The sequence below is a fragment of the Etheostoma spectabile genome, chromosome 19, assembly GCF_008692095.1.
Source record: "Etheostoma spectabile isolate EspeVRDwgs_2016 chromosome 19, UIUC_Espe_1.0, whole genome shotgun sequence".
NCBI lineage: Eukaryota > Metazoa > Chordata > Actinopteri > Perciformes > Percidae > Etheostoma > Etheostoma spectabile.
In genome coordinates this window covers 2,648,805-2,668,351 of record NC_045751.1, presented here as the reverse complement: position 1 = coordinate 2,668,351, position 19,547 = coordinate 2,648,805, and the positions used below count along the sequence as shown (strand labels likewise).

Sequence of the window (19,547 nt, the reverse complement as noted above, 5' to 3'; positions counted from 1 at the left end):
TACCATGATGTTTTATTTTTTTCCATATTGCCCAGCCGTACCTGGGTGTCTGGGACAGTTACCCAGTTGGTATATTAGTCTTATTAGTGATAGTATAAAAGTTAAAGGTAGCCTACATGTCTTAGTTTGGTGCATGGATACACCTGGTGCAAATGTTTTTCTCCTTCAGTGTATCAAATTGACCTCTACACTAGAGACTTTAATTAGCCTTATTTTGAGTTTTGTATTTAGATATTTGACCACAGCCCTGTCCCGGGAGCTGGGGGTCAGGCCTGACTTGTCAGGCCTAGGTGTCAGGGCAACCAGCAAGCGGCGCTTCAGCCCCAGCTCAACCCTCGGTGCCGCCGTCGCTGAAAATGTCCATCGAGGCTCGAGTTACACTACGCCCCATCTTTAAGCCCCAGTCAGTGCGCCGTTAACCGCAGGACAACAGAGGATAGGATAGGATACTGGCCGCCGGGAAAGCAAAGGCTCCACACCCATGTAAGTGATTCTTTTTTCACATGTTTCGCTTAAGGACATATTACGGAAGATTCGCGAATATATTACCAATTCCCTCTTTTGCGAAATGTGCCTTTGTTAGCTACATTGTCGCTAATGAGAGGACAGCGTTTTGAGACGCTTGTTGTCGCAGTGGGTCACTCAGCCAGAAAGGCGGGATTTAAATTACGTTTAGTGTCTATTTTCAATTAAAAAGTATTATCTGTGTACTGTAAGTAGCCCCCGGGTGGCGTTTTTCGACCCAAACTAGCGATGCTATCTAACTTCTTTACCGTCTGTCTCTCGGAAGCCTGTTGCTTTTTTGCTCCATGGATGAGATGGTAGAGGAGGAGGCGGAGGAGGAGTTGAGAAAAGCGGATTGTCCCAAGTGCCTTGGCGACTTTATTCAAAATAATAGGAAACTTGACAGGATTTCCAAACAATACGCATACTTTTATTGTATTAAACGCTTTAATAAGATAAGCAAGTATGTGGACGTAGGCCTACTCGACCGACGTTGCCAATTGTTTTGGCGAAGAACTGCACGGTGAAACGAAAACCCGTTATCATTAGCTATTTGTGGTCAGGGCAAAGCTCACACATGACTTCAACTGTTATTTTCGAAGGTAAATGCCACCTTAAAGCTCCCGTGTTTTGGGCATGAAGTCCACTGTGCAGCAGTAGCTAATTAGTTCCTTGAGCCCTGTGTGAATCATTCCAAGCAACTGGCTGTGCTACCTAAAGAGTTTATCACTTCTGCTCGTGCTTAAGAATCTGAACCATAATACACGTCCTATACATGTCACATGTCCCTGAAAGCAACACCCAGGCTATATTATTTATATTATTATAGCCATATTATTGTAATGGCATTAGAAAAAAATGTATTACACCACTACTGAGCAGGCTGCAGAGACAAACTGCTAAAGCCCAAGACAATATTGGAATATTATATACAGGTGTATTACAGTATATGCTTCTCTGGGACTAGGTGCCAGTATTTTTTTTAATCATTGTTTGAGGGGTCATGCAGGATCAGTAGTAAAGATAATCAGCTTTGTGCAGCATTGATATATTTTCCTGCAGAAATGTATTATGTATACTAGTACTTGTTTTTAACATTTGTTGAATCAAACAACATGGACATAAACAAACAGTGCAGTGGTGATCCTTTTGCCACATGTACCGTAGCTATACTAAGCCTCTATATAGGGCTTTTAATAGCCTTACCAATCTCCTTTAATCGTGTAATGTCTCCCTGAGTCATGCCATGCTTCTAAAGTCAAGTGTGACATTCCTGAGATGGGAGTTGACAGCCATGACAGCATTGACAACAGCATTAGTCAAATATATAACAGCTACCTGTATATATGTTATTACAAGCATGTGACTTAGACATGTATGTAATTTATTGGCAACATGTTAATGAATATAGTATAATTACTCTCAATCATATTGTAAATCTGATGTATAAAGAGTTACGGTAGGCTGGGAAAGAACGAGGACCTTCAATATACTTTAACAGATATTTTTATTCAAAAAAGCAGTCACAGTCCATGCAACCTTTTGATTTAAAGAAAAAAAGCAAAAATCTATATTATAACTGGTACTGAAATTATGATTTAGAGCTTCAGCAATTCATGGATTAATCAATCCACAACATGAATCTGCAGCCATCTGAGGATTTTTTCTTTGTTACATATGCTAGTAAACTGAATTTCTTTGGTAAATAAAACATGCAATAGATCACCTTGGGCTGTGAAAAAATCTGGAGGCCATTTTCACTATTTTCTGACATTTAGTAGATAAATTGAGAAAATAATTGTCAGATGAATATATGATAAATAATTGTTGCATCCCTATTGTGATGCAAAGAGGACCTTACATTAGTTTTAAAATAACTGATAAGACTGTTTGCCTGAATATGATTATTAATCATCAGATTGTTGTTTTAGGAAGAAATATGGCTATATTTTCTGATAGGATTAAAATGGATAATCGTATTTAATGCCGGCTACAGACGTGTCTGGCATAAAACAAACAAAACTACTGCCAAAAGTGCACTGAATGTCCCAGGAATCTGAATTACCAGGTGTTAATCCATCAATCAGAGCATTAGTCAAATATAAGGGAACAAAAAACCTACAGTGGATGTGTGCTCAGACAGCCATACTGCATCATTGCGCTGGGGACTCAGTAAATAGCCCACAGTTCTTCAGTATAACGGATACTCTGTGATGTTATGGTAAAGCATTCTTAAGAGCTAAATATGGCCCGACGGAATTGAAATATATCAATTTTCTCTTTCATATTGACCTTTCGAATAGAGGAGAATGTGCCTTGCCAAGCTCTTATTTCCTGTTTGCGTCCAGTGTGCTGTGGAAGTTCAAAAATATCAGCTGATATTCAGTTTTCTGAGAAAAAGACATAACACCAATGTGTTGTTCTTTGCAGGCCTTGAAAAAGGAAAGAAATTGCTGTTAATGGGGAGAAATCACATTCACATGGAGTGAGTAAAAATGATAGAAACCATGGGTAAGTAATCTTTTTTTTAATTGTTTTATGGCAGCCAGATACACCTAAATGAGTCAGTGTGATTAATTAGGATTACATATATACGTGTTAGGGACAGGATAGTTAGATAGTATAGTGCATATGGCTTCAGTATGGATCCATTGTATCTATCAAATGTTCTGTTCTAATTGAACAGGCCCAAGCTTCAATGTCTTCATTATTCTCCATTCAATTTTATCCTGATAAACATGACAAAACATGAAATATTGCCTCCATCTCCATCCAATCTCCATATCTAAAATGAACGTTTTTTTCAGAGGGGTTTGGTCTAGTCAGTTGGGTGTCTGTCTTTGCTGGCTCTGCAGCCATATTTGGCTCCTGCTGTGAGTTTTTCTCAACCAGTGTAAGAGGCACTGGATTCAGTTCAAGGCGTGTGAACTGCCAATGGTGCCATATCTGAAAATGTTGCCATATACTTGATTGTTTGTTTGTCCCCATAGAGATTTATTTGTCCAACTGTCAAGAATGGAGCCAGATTGGGGCTGCCAGCTTCTTTCTTTAAAGCCGCAATCTGTGGTCATTGTCAAGACTGGCATGTTGGCCATGCACTTATGTACTATTAACCGCAACCAAGTCTTGGTCGCATTAGAATTGAGGCTTAAATAATTTCAATTCATGGTTTACCTCATACTAGATAGAGAAACTATCTGTATTGTATCTATTTTTTGAATGAATAAAAGTAGGCCTGCAATTTTGACAATTGTAATAGTATCATCCTGACGCTACACTCCAGAGTTCGTTTGGAACACCCCCCCACGCAAACAGAGCAATGCACATGGACATGCCACACACTGGTGGGTTATGCTCACTGAGGCAGGGGCAATGACAATGATACAGTTACCTGCATAGGACCAGTGACAAATAGAAAAGAAACCGATGAGACCCCAATGCCATTGGCTTGTTTCCAGCCTTTGTTCCAACAACAACGCTTCTAAGTGCAAAATGTGCTTTGGACCTTGTGGACGCCCTATTAGGTGTTAGTCATAGTTGGTGAGCTTCAGAAATTGCTTCATTTTGGTCCAGATGACGTTGGGCTGGACTATCCTTGCTAACAAGCCACTCTGGAGTTTGATTGTGGAGCTTATGCAGGGTCCAGCAGGCAAACTGTGGAGGGACGGGTTCCTTTATCTTTCCCACCTGATACCCATTCACTGCTCCTGCACAACCCGCCATTAACCCTAAAGGCGAAAAAGGAAACATTGCAATTGTGAAAACATACAGAGCATGTTTTCTTTACTCTAATACAAAACCTGATGGTACGTGATTTTGATATATTGTTCGGTCTGTTGAGAACCAGTCAGCGTAAGCTAAGCCTACGAGATGTGTGGCTCTCTCCAACAATCCTTTATGCTTGTTTATATGACTTTGTAAACATAAAGAAATAAGTTAAAGGCAGTCTGTATATTTAACAAGAAGCGCACTAATAAAAGAAAAATTAAATATGGATACTCAAATGAAAAAGTGAGGCCATGTCTAATGTCATGTCTATCCCTGCCCAAGCACTGCTAAAGCCTCTGTCCTAATCACCTTTCTCCACCTCTATCTCTCCCACGCCTGCCTTTCCCTGCATCCACTCCTTCACTCCGGCCGGCGCTGTCACTGAAATATGCGGCGGCTTGCAGATACGCAGCGTGCCTTGCAGGCTGTGGAGCGTCTCCAGGCCAAACTGAAGGAGCGGGGGGAGGTGCCCACTGAGGAGAAGCTCAGCCTGCTCAAATCAGTGCTCCAGAGTCCCCTCTTCCACCAGATCCTTGCCTTGCAGAAGTCTGTCCAGCATGTCAGAGACCAGGTAAACACAAAATGATTTCATGGTGTCCACTATTGTCCTTGTAGGCCCAGGCATCCATATTAATGCAACAAACATAACTACAGTATAGGACTTTTTATCAATTAAAAGTTGTTTTTATTTACATGTAAACAATGCAGTGTGGATTATTGTAAGGCTAACTGGCCCGCGAGACTGTGAACATTAGAATGACAATGCTGAATACAAATGAGTGATGCTTGGTTTTCAGGCTGTGAAGGCTCCATGGAAGGGCATCAAAAGGTTATGGTTATTTAGAGTTCTGCATTATTAGTGTATGACTATAAAATGCCAAAATGCCAGATGGCAGCGCCACACATTGTTAGCACAGAAGTAATATAAACAGTAGTAGTCATGTTTGATGGAAAAGAAGAGCTAATTTGTCTATTTTTATTGTCATCATGTTGGATTGTGGAAGGGGGGCACTGCTCCCATGGCTTAGCTATGGTGGCATTTTAATGTTAATACATTAACTAGCCTTTAGGCCCAAGCATTATTCCAACCACAATGCATTTGCCTAGGTTACAATGGATTCGGAAGAATAGGCTCACTTTTTTCATCTCAATTATCAATGCCAGGCCATGTACATCGAAAGAGTTTCCATCCTTAAGCGATATCAGTGTAGGCGATGGGGGACACAAACCTTGGTCGTGCTGTGCACAAATGCTTTCTAAAGTTCAGCTGTCTGCCAAATTAGCCAAATCACATGTTGGTCTTTCAAAGTCTTGCCTTTTAGTGTTTTCACAAACAGTGTTCTTGCTCAACTGTGGAGGACTAGATAACATTATCAGACACATGATCCCCACAAACTAAAAAGACGGTCTTATATTAATTTTAGAATGCAGTTTTGCACAGAAAGAGGACGTCACATTAGGAAGGCTCTTAACAGCTGCTATGGACAAGAGAAACAATGATTTTGATGTACGTACTGGTGTAAGACTGACATGAAGGCTTTTGTCAACGGTTACATGTTAAACATAACATCGCCAAGAAGAAGGTCAGATTGAAACTCATACGTTACCTGTATTACACAGTTGCACAAGGTTAGGATATTTTCCATATCCATACTCTCCACAATTGCTACTGCCTTTATCTTTCCTGTCTCCTGGGCGACCTCACTGATTCACGCCTTTAAATCCCCATACCCAATAGTGTTGCTGTTACGGCCAAATTGCTGTCAGGGTTCACAAGGGCCAGACATATGGGTGCATGAGCAGAGAGAGACAGTTGGTCCAAGTCAGGAACTCTTTTTCAAGCTGATTCTCTCCATTGAGAATAGAACATTTGAGTGGAAGGAAAGAGCTCTTAAGTCACAGTGGAAAGGGTCCAGCGTAAGCATTTGAGAAATAGAGACAAAAATATGTGAGCTATGCAGTGGGAGGCAGGGATGCTGTATTTTTTCTTTTTTTTTTTACCCCTTGTGGAATTTAGATTATAAAAGCCCTGCTGGCATTTTTGTGTACTGGCGATTTAGCTTATTTCAAAAGAGGTACATTCTTTCTGTTTGTGCTCATGCATGCGTTTGTTTTACTGAGCAAAAGTTATCAAGCAGCCATTCATCATAAATTCCCTTTGGATCTTGAAATTCTTGGTTGTAAACACTGTAAAGACACATACCAGAAACTGCAACAAGTCGTTGTTGTGATTTTATAAAGCTTCCTGCACTTGTTTGGCCCACTTAAGCAGAATCAATTTGGAGAGAGGGTGTGTTTTGTTGTGAGACAAGAGCCAGACACACAAACACACACACTGTCCATCTTTTGGCTCTGCTAGTTAGGCCTTGCTCAGCCAATGTCGCTATGGCGACAAGGCCCTACTCTCCAATGAGAAAGAGGCCGCTGTGTGAAGTGGGGCAGAATAATTTCTTAAATGTGCAAGAACCAAACTGGAACTTTAATCCTCTTAGCCAGGCCCCAGCTAACAAAGCTCATGCATGAGGACAGCAACTTAGCAGCATGCTATGCTAAGTTAGCCTGGCCCATAGGGTTTCATTTGCAGTGTGCAGCACTAATTTGTCCAATTGAGTTCTTTTTCTCAGGACTAATCTGGGACTGTATTTATTAAAGGAGGCATTGTTTACAGTACACATTTCCTAAACTTAAAGTTGTTAAGTCAACTTTCCAAAATATAAATGCACAAGTTCACAAGGACAGCGTTAGCTTGGAAATGCCATATGCCGAATGGAGTGTTTATGAAAATACTGCTGTGTGTTATGCCCGTCCTTTTGAATCCAATTCAGATGGTCATAAACATTATGCCCTTTGGCTAATGAAATTGGAAAAACACCATTTTATGTAGTTATCTCATTCATGTAATTCGTCTGTCACACAAGTTAAGTCATTGCAGTAATTAAAACCAAAGCATATTAAGGCATCCAGATGGCCAGTGATGCTTTTCCCCCACCATATATAGAAATATTGTATTTGCAGCCTAGTCATTGTTAGAACATCAGCTAAGAGCCATTATACCCTGAAGGATTAGGCTGCCTTAGATCTAGCTAATCATGGTGGGATAACCAACTGTCTGGCATCCCAATGGTTTCAGACTTCAGGGTTTTGGGGCCTAAAATTAAATTTGCTTAATGTTTACGTCCACAGTAGGAATTAGTCATGTTTTGTTGTATGAACTTTTTTATTGTCTTTGGTTGGATTGTGACTAGTCTCTTGCAGAAAGTTATCTTGCTGCAAACGTGAAACCTATCAGACAACATCACATTTACAGTATATTTAGGTATTTAATTGAAAATGCAAAATTCTTCAGTGTAATATGTGCAGTTTTCAACATCACTCATTACATGTGTATTTCTTTATTTTTCCAGGGGAGTGTCCCAGTGTCACGTGGGAGCGACTTTAGCGATCACGTAGCAGAAGTCAAGCCCAATGGCGGCCATGTTTCCTACTCAGACATATCAGCTTCTACACTCATCAATGGCAAGACAGCATCTGAAGAATTTGAGCACCTTATTCACACCATGGCACAGGTATAGACAAATGTCAAACCAAATCGCTCATTGTACTGTGTATACAGTGCTTTTGAGTTTATTGTCAATGTAGTAACTTCAGCTTATATGTGACATTCTGCTGTTTGCCTGTTTAGTTCCCAGTAGATCTATCAATTTTTTGATTTGGTCATTTTAACAAGCATAAAAATCACCACCTCATCTGTAAACAGGTAGATTACCTTGATTATGTCTTTCTTAACTCCACCCAAATACCCAAAGACAATCAAAGACGAGAGCTACAGGCTGCTGTCTGCGCTCTTTTCTTTGGAGACACTTCAAATAGACTTCTAAAGACTGCCTGCAGCTTTGATGCTATAGTGAATCAGCCTTGAGCCAAATTGCATGTGTGTGTATAACCCAGGGGCGCTACGTAACACACATGGACCTGCAGAAGCCAGAGTCAGGAGGTCTTGGCTTCAGCGTGGTGGGCCTAAAGAGCGAGAACCGCGGAGAGCTCGGCATCTTCATCCAGGAAATTCAACCTGGAAGTGTGGCTGACTGGTATGTAAGAATCAACATGGCATGCAAAGACTGATTAAGAATCTAGCTTTGAACAAAGTCCACTTTCCAGAAAGAGTTTCAACATGTGGTAGGTTGTTGAAGAATGGAGGAGTTAGAGAAGTCCTTTTTTTTTAGACAGTCAGGGACCTTTGGGGAGATTTTTGTGGAACCTTTTACTAGAAATAGGTTTTTACAACTTGTTTCAAATATTTTTTTTTGCCAAGACTGTGGCAACAAATGACACAGTAGCACTGTCGAGGAGTAGACCGGGAATATCCTGTATACTATATCTGAAATGAGGAAACCGATAAAGAATAATTACTTCATCAGATGCAGATTTAGGTAGAATATCATAGGCTCTGACACAATTTCCTGTATTATGTTCCCCTCTCTCCCTATGCCACTCCATGCTTCTTTCCCCTACAGTGATGGGAAGCTCAAAGAAGCTGACCAGATCTTAGCCATCAATGGCCAGCCCCTGGACCAGACAGTGACCCACCAGCAGGCTATAGGTATCCTGCAGAGTGCTTCAGAGAGGGTGCAGCTCACGGTTGCACGAGGACCAATACCTCAACTGACCAGTCCCGCGGTGTCCCGCACGCCCTCTGCTGCCAGTACACTGTCAGCCAACTCCAGCGCGGTATAGATACATTCTCACACTAATGGCACGCATGAAAACGTAAACTTGCACGCCCATTTGCTAATTTTGGAAGTATTGTGCAAACTGATACCCGTAAGGAACGGTGAATAGGTACACAATCCGGCATGATACAAAAAAACTACACACATATGCTTGCCTTGACATAAGAGTGTAACACATGCAACACAATCACACAACTGTAAATCCAACAACAGCAGACACAGTTTCTTACAGAAAAAAAAAATCAACTGCTGGTTTTTATATAAAAGTACATTTATTACCTTTAATGTTTCTTGTCTTTTACGATGCCTAGTGGCAGCACGTGGAAACAATTGAGCTGGTCAACGACGGCACCGGTCTTGGCTTCGGTATTGTGGGAGGAAAGACTACCGGGGTTATCGTCAAAACCATCCTTCCTGGAGGCATAGCTGATCAGGTGATTGCAATAATGCATCCCTACTTAATTTGGGAATTTGCTTTAGCATTGTTAAAAGTTACACACAGTGTTTACCATGAAAAAGCGAATTATTTGTATTTTATGACACTTGCAATGTTCTAAAGAGATGGCTTTTGTCAGTTAGGTATGAGAATTGCAAGCAAGCACATAATTAACTGTCACTCTTGTCTTTTGTTTGGTACTGATAGTGTCATTATGGGTTTGAATTCTACTGAATTGCATCAGACTAAGTCAGAAAACAACCTTTTTCTACCTCAGGATGGCCGCCTGCGTAGTGGGGACCACATCCTCAGAATTGGAGACACTGACCTGTACGGCATGGGCAGTGAACAGGTGGCCCAGGTCCTCAGGCAGTGCGGCAACAGGGTGAAGCTGGTGGTTACCAGGGGTCCTGTGGATGAGAATCCCACCCTCTCTGCTGTCATGCCTGTGGTGCTCCCCACTGTCAATGAACAGGTGAGAGGGGCTGTTTCAATGTGATACAAATTCGTACAATATGAAAATGTGTCACATTCAAATGGATTTCATTATTTGGAGTGTCAGTATAGCGAAGCAGTTTCCCTATAACAAATGACGGAGATGATGATTGATGACCATAAACGACACACTGTCAAGAGTTCTACACTTATACTAGAAACACTTCAGACTTCAGGTCCTTCATCTCCAGTTTTATCAGTTCTCAGCCTTGACAGCTTTAAATAAACACAATCTAAAGAAAAGAGCAGGTTACATTTCCCGTGAGTCACGTTGAGAGCAAATGTTCCTTTACTTTCTCAGAAACAGCAATTTCATGGCTATCATCAACACTCATGCCTATTTCAACATGAATGAAATGCAGTGACTCACTATGTGACATATCCTTTTGAATACAGACATTAGCTGTGTTTTTATAACTACGAGGTATTTTGGTGCCCAGTGGTTCAAGTGCCATGACTTGCTTTTATGCTGTTGTCAAATGAATCATCTTATACTTTTGTTATGAGTGGATGTTGACCTGCCATTCATCTTTCCACAGGGCTATGAGGAAGAAGAGGATGACGCATTTGATGTGAGCCTTACCAAGAACACGCAGGGACTGGGGATCACTATTGCTGGCTATGTTGGAGATAGAAATGCAGGTGAGAAATGGCAGAATAGACGCCCATTTAATTTAAAGTGTCATATTGATGCTTAATTATATCCATGCTTCACTAAATGCACATTTCCACTGCAATGATTAATATTTTTCTAGCCCATAAACAATAAATCAAATGTGGAAAATGAAAGGGTCATAGTGATACAGGTATTAGCATCCAACTCTAGTGTTTTAGCATCTTTTAGCTTATTGTTTTGGATGTATGTTAGACTTACAGTTGTTAGGTGGACAGAAACCCAACCTTCAATTGAATGCTATTGTTGCTCCACGTCTGCTGGATGTGACAATTTTTGGCTAACATGTTAGCCCCAAGAAGCCCTTTTTTTTAACTTGCCCAAAAGTGTCCAAAACAATCAACTTTAAAATGTCTTTTTACTTGTATTGGCCTCTAAAATGTAGTGATTGGCTACAATATAATGGGACCATTGTCAGCCTTTTGTTATAAGCTGCTATTTTCATTGAATCAAATTGAATATTGAATGGCCTTGGCTTAAAAAGTCTTTATTTTTCAAGGCTAGCATAATTGCACTGGGATCATCCCATCTTGTTCATGACTTATACAATATTGAAACATGCTCACTGACCCTGACCTTTAACGTCAAAACATCTGTTTGCTTTTCTCCTTGGGCCTTATTTAATGTCATGTTCATGGCTACATTGCTCATCTCTTACATTTTTTGTACGTGTTCCACTCCTCAGAGCCCTCTGGCATTTTTGTTAAGAGCATAACAAAAGGCAGTGCCGTAGATCAAGATGGCCGAATTCATGTTGGAGACCAGATAATAGCTGTAAGTACCCCAATTGTGCTCTTTGTAGCTATTACTACTTTCTCTGTCTTCAGTGGCATGAGGTAAAATATGCAGTGCATGTTTAATATAATCTAATGATCACATTTAGTCAATGCAAGGTCATTTTGAGATAATGAATAATTCACAATGAACAGAGTTCATAGTGTTTTTTTTCTCTTTAGCACACTGAGCAATTAATTTTTTCTTTTCATTACTGCACGACATTAACAATGTAGTTAAACTCTGTAATTTCTTGCATAATTTGTGTATTGGTGTGAATGTGTGCCTGATTAAGTTTTGTTCTTAAAGCATAACAGGCTTCGGGGCCCGACTTAAAAACTTACTAAAACACATAATTGTCAGATTTTTTTTCAACTTGAAATGATCCAAATAAATAAAGTGACTGGCTAAAATAGATGTGAACACTATGTCCGCTGGTATATATAACCACTATAATTAACGCTTCAATCTCTCCTGTATTAAACAAGAATATAGAAGGCAATTTAGCACACGCTGTTCCGGCCCTCTTCTTATCAATGGGCTCACAAACGATCGCCCACTGCAGGTTGATGGCGTTAACATCCAGGGATACACCAATCAGCAGGCAGTGGAAGTGCTCAGACACACGAGCCAGACAGTCCACCTTAAGCTGATCCGGCGGGACTTCAGGCCTGATGAGATTCCCCCTGCAGTGGCCCCTGGCGTCAGCGCCCTGTCCCCTCGCACCACCATCCCCACCACCGCCGTTGTCATGATGGAGCTGGAGAGAAAGAAGTCTGAGGAGGCTGCTGAAGGTACGAAGAATGAAGCGAGAGAACATTAATGAGGATAGACAAAAACACATTCCTTATGACCCTGTCAAAAAAATGTCATCTGATGTGTAAAAGTGGCTCAGACAGAAGTTGTCATGATGTAGTAATGCGTGACTCCAAATGGAAATTTCAGCATACAGAACCAGGACTTTCTCTAGCCGCAAAAAAAAACACTTGAAAACAAGAGTTAAACTCTAATAATACAGTCCAAATCAATGTCAACATGGTTTATTATAAATTGAGAACGGTGACCCTCTGTTTAATGTAGCAGGTGTCTTTATTCTGCTTCTGAAGGGTTTATTTGTTACAGTTTATCACAATTGCTAAAACACTAAACCCCACTGGCTGAACAAAGTTGTCAGTTGCCGGAACTCATTTAGCTCGACGTACAGTCCGTTGTCAATACCTTAAACCATTTCATGCAGATCTCACTTAGACTTTGCAGCACATTCTCAATCTCAAAACACATTCTGCACTCTAATTCACATGTCATCCATGCTGGTAAACACAAGTGGCAACAATCAAATACAAATAGAGCACACATGTCATTGATTGAACACAACCACTTAGAATTGATTTCACTTACATGTAAGCCAGTAGGTGGGAAGGAAAAAGTCGGAGAATGGATAGAAGAAACAATGTGAGAGGACAGTACTGACTGGTTGCAGGTTCATATCAACAAAGAACAAGAATGACAGTATCACAGACACAAAGGACAAGTTTGTGAGATGCAGGGTACAGTACTGTAAACAAAGGGGTACGAGGAGGATAAGGAACAAAACGTTTACAAAGCGCAAAGCAGACTAGTAATTTGTGATCAATTTGGAGCTACTAGGATAAAACATGTTTTTGTTCATCAAAAGACAATGTTTTTGAGATGACAAATGTTCTTCTCCCTGAGAACTCTATGTTCTGAACAATGTGTTTTCTATTTTTTGGTGTATTGTTTACTGACTGCTTGATAGTGTTATCATTTATGATTTCAGAGCAGTTTGATTTTGAACTCAGGTAAAGCTGTTTTGCGGCCAAGGTTTCATTTTGCAAGAGGAGTCAGAGGTTTTGTAAATAGTGCTTGAAGATGAGCTTTTGTGTTCAATGTTTTCAGAAAAAGGAGAAAGTTTCAGAAATTGTGTTTTAGAAATTGAGAAAAACTTATAGTTTGAGTACATTTTACACCACTTTGCTTAGTACTGAAAATTGAATTATAATTTCCTCTTAGAGGGTTCCTCCTGATACCAGCAATAGAATCAGTACGCCCACGGAACTGGCCATCTTCGCCTAAAAACACAGTGAAATGCACTCATTAATAATCACTGACAGAGACCAATAGGACCAAACTATTTTCATAGACATGAAAAACGCATGGAACACTTTGTGAAACAATTTCTGTCAAGTCCTACCCTTCTCATTCATTATTGTAATGCACCGGCAGAATATATTGCACTGGATGGACTGACCCAACAACCACAGTTCTAAAGAAATAACCCACATCTCTTCCTACCATGGTGTTAATATATCCAGTAATGAATTGGCATACGATGCCCAACATCATCATGCACATCGCCGGTTGGGTTACAGCTAAGGTCTGCATGCGTGTGCAAGTACCTATAATAATTTTGCAATTACTTTTTGCATTTTTAAAATGTTAACATCAAATAAGATAGACAGTGAGTAAACAGAACTATTCTTGTCAACACCTGTCCAGAAGGAAGAAAAGCAACTTGCAAAAGTTGTCAATAGTGATAGATGGAGTTGGAAGTGATTCGATTTGGCAACAGGAAGTGCTAGCCCAAAAAAAACTAGCAGCAGGCAGTCGACAGAAAGCGGATTTTCTTGCTTCTTTGCAACCTGTTAGAAAAAACAGAGTTTGCCTTTCTGAGTATTTACAGATAATAAAAATGACTATATCAGGTTATGTCCCTAGAGCTCCCTTGTTAACAACATGAGTTCGCCTTGTAAGAATATATTTTAGTTAACTTACTGGGTGTGAGATCACATATTTGATTTACAAAGTTGTAATGGGCCATTTAATGGTTGGAATTAACAAAAAAAAAATTACTTAAATTGTTGTCAAGTCAGTGTTAAGGTTGTCAAGCTCCTTTTCACATACCGGACTAGCTAGAATTAGTTTTATGTTAGCACTTAAAAGGTGCTGATGTACAGCGTGGACCATGACTTGCCTGGGCACATGGGTAGTAATTTCACGGGTGCCCTGTGGAACTCCAAAGACATAAACAGTGGTATTAAGTCGTAAAAAAGTACCGGGGTCATTAAACAGATATTTGAAGGCCTGGAATGTTTAAGTCGGTCATTATGGATAACATCATCTAGGGCATGTACAGTATATCCTTTTTCGGGCTAATAAGGAAATGAGATAGGTGGGTCCTTCTTCTAAAGTGAAGGTCATTATTAAAGAGTAGGAAATGCTCAAACTATTTTTGAAGAGTGAAGTAGCAGTGTGTCAAACAGAAAAGACACTATTTCAAATCAATTCTGCATTGTTATGTGTTTGTGTTTTTTCTGGTCTGTGGGTGTGCGGTTAGTGGAAAGTAGATGCCTTTTTCCCGTGCCTACACTGTCATGTGTCTGTGCCTGCTTTGGTCTGCCTCCCTCTTTACTGTGCATTTACAGTCACCACAGATGAAAAGCCACTCCAGACAAAGAGTGAAGGATCTGATGTCAGCCCAGCAACGGCTCAGCTAACAGAAGACACACATGGTAGGAGGCTGGGATTGTTCTCTAAGTGCACCAGCAGAGCAACTGGCCACACATCTGACAGATAAGGGGTTATTGTTGTCGGTAACACACTGAGTAGCGACACACACGCTGTGGAAATACTGAGATGGGTGTTGAGTAGTTTCCCAGAAGATTTTTAATAAGCAAATATAAAGTTCTGATCTTGAAGACAGTACCTTGCAAATAGTTAGAAATGTATGTTGCATTGCTGGCTGTGGATGATTTATCACAGTTTTCCTTAAATGTTGTCCTGTATATTAATACTTGTGTATTGTGTTCTATCAAGGGATAAAGCTAACACCCTTTGAAGAGGAAGAACTAATGAAGAAGTGGCTCGAGATTCTGGGTCCAAGTAATGAAGTTGTAGTAAGTTTCTTTTTCAAAGTCAATTCCTTTCTCCCGTGCATCACATTATACTCACCAGAACTTTGTTCCGGCTTGAATTGACTTATAATGGTAAATAAACTGGTATCTTAAAAGGAAGAATGACCTTAGTCGGCAAACAAAAGGGACTGAGTCACTAACAGATTTAAAGTGAATTACTACCATGCTAACTAAGATGTGATTTCTTGTTTTCACAATAGGTGGCCCAGGTGGAGAAGTTTAGTGAGAACAGCGGCCTGGGTATCAGTTTAGAAGCCAACAGTGGGCACCATTACATCCGCTCTGTCCTACCTGAGGGACCCGTAGGTTGCTGTGGCAAGCTGTTCAGTGGAGATGAACTGCTTGAGGTGTGTGGTCCGTTAATATTTGCCCAGGCTTAACTACCTACATGTAGCTAGTTATTTTGGTATACCAGAGCTAAAAGGTGGTCAGAGACGTGAGTCCACCTGACTGCTAATGTTGCTCTGTGTCTGCTGGATGTGTAAATGGGCAACTGTCTCACACATTTGCTACAACAAGTTGGAATTTGTTCTGCTGCCCTCAAATCACTCAACAAAAGAAAAAAAAAATCAAAAAATGCTACTGTATTTAGTTTTGACTAAAGCCAATGCTGACTTCTCTTTTCTTAGGTCAATGGTATATCCCTGATTGGTGAAAGCCACAAGGAAGTAGTCAGGATCTTGAAGGAGCTTCCACTCTGTGTATACATGACGTGCTGTAGGCCCGCCCCTTACCTGCAGACTATTATGGATGCTGTCCAACCCAAATCAGAGACTTTGTCCACAACGTCTATACTAAAGGTACTGTGCTCAATCATCTTAAATGTATTTTTTTTCAAATTTATATTTCTCTACTTTCATAACTCCCCTATATTTTCAAGTAGTGTTAGGAGTAAAAGAATCTTGGAATCTTTGCTTTCTCAAGGCTAAAAACATGCAGCTTTTTGAAGCAGCTGATCCATATACGAGATGGAAACTCCCCGCATAACCTCGACACGCAGTTATGCATCATGAAAAATATATGAGGAAGGCGATATGATTGGAGAGAAATACACCTAAAGTTCTCCTCCGCCTTTAACCCATCAACTGTTGTTAGTCTAGCCCAAGCTGTCAATCGCTCCGATGGCTTCCTGCATTGTCAACCATGAGAGATTAAGACTGAGCAATAAGCAGGGGGGCTTCAAGTTTATTAAGTAATACCTCAGCAGCAGCCAACAACAACATTTGCTAGAGCTATCAGACATCAAAAGCAGCTTCTCTTTGGGGAAGGGGTTTTCATCTCTCCAGCTTTATCTGTGATACTGTACTAAGGCCCTAGCATCCCAAAGATATTTCCCTTATATTTGCTGCCAAAACACCCTGAGCCAGAAACAGGACTAGAGGGTAGCAGCCTATGGGGTTGGGAGTAAAAGTGAGGAAGCTGTTACATAGAGATTTAGGTTTTTGTTTTCCTCTGCAGAAACAAATAGACCTGAGCAGCGTTCTGGTTGCTGAAGACTCAGAGGTGAAGGCAGTGGCTGAGGATAATGTGACACAGGAGGTGATAGGATCTCCTTTGGCTATGTGGGAGTTGGAGATCCAGAATATCGAGCTTGAAAAGGGAGAAGGGGGATTGGGATTCAGCATTCTGGACTACCAGGTGGGACATCTTCCTGGGACCTACAGGTTTTATAAAAAACTGCTTTATTGTTATTTTTGACTGTATTTGTACTTTTATAGAAGTTGTGTTTTTTTATCATATTGTGTCGAGTAATGTCTTTCTCATCCACATTGAATTGCTTTACACACGTGTTTCCACTGAAAAAAAAGGACAATGTATAATACCAAATACATTCATTTCCCAGTGATTTCCATGTAAGTTTAAGGTTGTGATAGTTTACCTGTTGACCTCCTGTCACTGAACCTTTCTGGACTGGCCCCGCCACAGGACCCACTGGACCCTGCCAAGACGGTGATCGTGATTCGCTCTCTGGTTCCCTGCGGTGTGGCCGAGCAGGATGGCAGACTGTTGCCAGGAGACCGACTCATGTATGTCAACACCACCAACCTGGAGAACGCCAGTCTGGAGGATGCTGTCCAGGCCCTGAAGGGAGCCGACCTCGGCAAGGTCCAGATAGGAGTAGCCAAACCACTGCCTGTAAGCATCAGAATTAGCATCGTTTGTTTTTAAACATGTCTGAAAATTTAAGGTAAAATATGACTTTCGGGGGATAAAGGGACAAGCGTATCCATATCAGTTGGGGTTACCAAGAGTTTTTAGCATGTCAGGGATGTATTGCTGCGTGTGTGTGTGAGGTTGTCTTTATATCATGTGGCTTTGTATGCATTCATGAGGGTTCAGCTTACAAGGCCTTGAATATTTCATGCAGGAAATAGAGTGGAGGTTGGCTGCACGGTTTAGCATTCCACCCACTGTTTCATTCAGAGGAGGCAAGCAGCTTAAAATGGCCTGCGCCCTTTGTGCCAGAAAAAAAAGAGCCATGGTCTGAGGCAGTGAGAAACTCTGCAAGCTGTCCAAGCAAAATGAGTATTAATCTTTTTGGGTACAACATGGGTAAGTTATGGTCAGATAATCATGAAGTATTGAAGGATTAATAAGTAACTTCCCAATATGTTGTATCACTTTACTTTGGTGTGCACACAAAGGGTAGCCTGGGTTCAACACAGTAGATTGCCTTTGTGTCAAGTATATGTATATATGTTACTGCATTTAATTTTCCAAGAGCACAGACCCTATTGTACATTTAAACACATTGGGGAACCTGTGAACATATTGGGACCAGGCACCTGTACTCTTTGAACAGGAACAGTTTCTCTCTGTAAAACCACATGCATTCTTTCTGCCTCAGTGCTGTATTTCTCTTGTATTGAATCTGCCGTAGGATTACATTGTGAGACCTCTGGGCGGCCAAGGTTAGCTGGATTACAGAGCTGTAGGAAGCCTCTGTGGAGTTGTACAACTCTCCTTCAGGACATGGAGTGTACTTCTGAGGTTTTTTGTTGTTGTATTGCCTCTCAAAATTGAGTCTGACGAAGTGTAATCCTCCAGTATGACTTCTTGGTTTCCTTCTATCCGTCTAGGCTGCATGCAACAACAACAATACACATGAAATGTTCTTGAGCTTTTCTGTTCAAATAATTCAAAGAGAGTCATAAATGTGCAGTTTTGAGCAATTTGTCTGCTTGAACACTTGTGCACCAAGATCAAAAGTTAACTCTATAATCAGCTTTGGTAAAACTTCTAACATCTTTTTTGATTCCATAGTAATTTATTTGTACTTCATTTGGTCACAATAAAAAATTTTTTTTTTTTAAATCTAATCTCTAATGAAATTGGAGACACTGAAAGAATTTCTCCACTTTCCTAGGGAATATGTGGATATTCCCACTCTCCACACCCATATGGTGAGCAGGAAATTACTTCATCATCCATCATCCATTCATTTGACTTCAACAATATTTTGGTTGAAGAAGGAGAGGAAGAAGGACTGACTGAGGGCATCGTTTACCGAGCAGAGCCTGCATTGGTTAGTTAGCTTCTGGGAAAAACTGATAAATTAATCAGAACATCCTGAAAAATTGACAACAAATTGTACTAAACATGTGATAAGAGAGGTGTGTTTGTTTGTAATCATGCATACAGTTAGCTTATATATGTATTATTCTGACAAATAGATGCCATTAATTAAGGGAGGTTGTCTCAGCAGTATTTTTTGTAGTTCAATGTGATTGGATAGTTCACCAAATTGATTATATTATAATAAAGGCCAGTTTTGTGTCAGTTGGTTACACTACTTCCATTCATTACCACAGATTGACACCAGCGAAGCAGACCTGTCTGATGAAAAGTTGTTAGATCACACTTACTCTGGGATGGAGGACGACACTTTCCAGGCGTCCCTGATTGCTCTTCATGGTAGCAGCTGTAGCGCAGACCTGGATTACCTGCACGCATCTACGCCCAAGGTAAGCATCCGTCAGACAGCACGGCAGAGGAAAACCACTCTTAAAACCAAAAGCACAACTTGAAATTATTTTGGTTTTTCATTAGATGTTACTGCAGTAGTAGTCTATATATCCACGACGCACCACTTCCGCGATTGCTTCGTTGCCGCCGGAAATTCCGCCGGACACTTTCTTTGGCTGGATGACTTTTACGTTCCGCTTTCCTTGTGTTGGAATTTTAAACTGCGGTGGATTTCTAAGGGGATGGTTAACTGCTCCTCAGATCTCTGC

The 19,547-nt window shown here is 40.7% G+C and overlaps 1 protein-coding gene and 1 long non-coding RNA gene across 10 annotated transcripts in view; one reads left to right on the top strand and one right to left on the bottom strand.

Moving 5' to 3' along the window:
• The first annotated feature begins 334 nt into the window (after window positions 1-334).
• mpdz (multiple PDZ domain crumbs cell polarity complex component) overlaps window positions 335-19,547 on the top strand; it is a 46,651-nt gene continuing 27,438 nt past the window's right edge. For 6 of the 9 annotated variants that reach the window (XM_032544034.1, XM_032544035.1, XM_032544036.1 and 3 more), the window contains exons 1-19: window positions 336-483; window positions 2,935-3,015; window positions 4,677-4,843; window positions 7,677-7,838; window positions 8,221-8,360; window positions 8,787-9,000; window positions 9,314-9,436; window positions 9,716-9,913; window positions 10,473-10,575; window positions 11,292-11,380; window positions 11,946-12,174; window positions 14,824-14,910; window positions 15,215-15,294; window positions 15,513-15,659; window positions 15,942-16,112; window positions 16,771-16,950; window positions 17,239-17,448; window positions 18,680-18,838; window positions 19,125-19,277. In XM_032544034.1, coding sequence (XP_032399925.1) covers window positions 3,000-3,015; window positions 4,677-4,843; window positions 7,677-7,838; window positions 8,221-8,360; window positions 8,787-9,000; window positions 9,314-9,436; window positions 9,716-9,913; window positions 10,473-10,575; window positions 11,292-11,380; window positions 11,946-12,174; window positions 14,824-14,910; window positions 15,215-15,294; window positions 15,513-15,659; window positions 15,942-16,112; window positions 16,771-16,950; window positions 17,239-17,448; window positions 18,680-18,838; window positions 19,125-19,277 — 2,628 coding nt within the window. In that variant the 5' untranslated portion in view covers window positions 336-483; window positions 2,935-2,999. Of the gene's footprint in view, window positions 484-2,934; window positions 3,016-4,676; window positions 4,844-7,676; window positions 7,839-8,220; window positions 8,361-8,786; window positions 9,001-9,313; window positions 9,437-9,715; window positions 9,914-10,472; window positions 10,576-11,291; window positions 11,381-11,945; window positions 12,175-14,823; window positions 14,911-15,214; window positions 15,295-15,512; window positions 15,660-15,941; window positions 16,113-16,770; window positions 16,951-17,238; window positions 17,449-18,679; window positions 18,839-19,124; window positions 19,278-19,547 lie in introns of all 9 variants that reach the window. The other 3 variants (XM_032544041.1, XM_032544040.1, XM_032544039.1) reach the window with 3 other exon arrangements.
• Window positions 13,236-18,429, bottom strand: LOC116706961 (uncharacterized). The gene is made up of 3 exons (XR_004336379.1): window positions 18,418-18,429; window positions 18,099-18,105; window positions 13,236-13,343 (listed from the first exon to the last, which is right to left on the bottom strand). It is a non-coding gene; the product is annotated as an uncharacterized LOC116706961 (long non-coding RNA).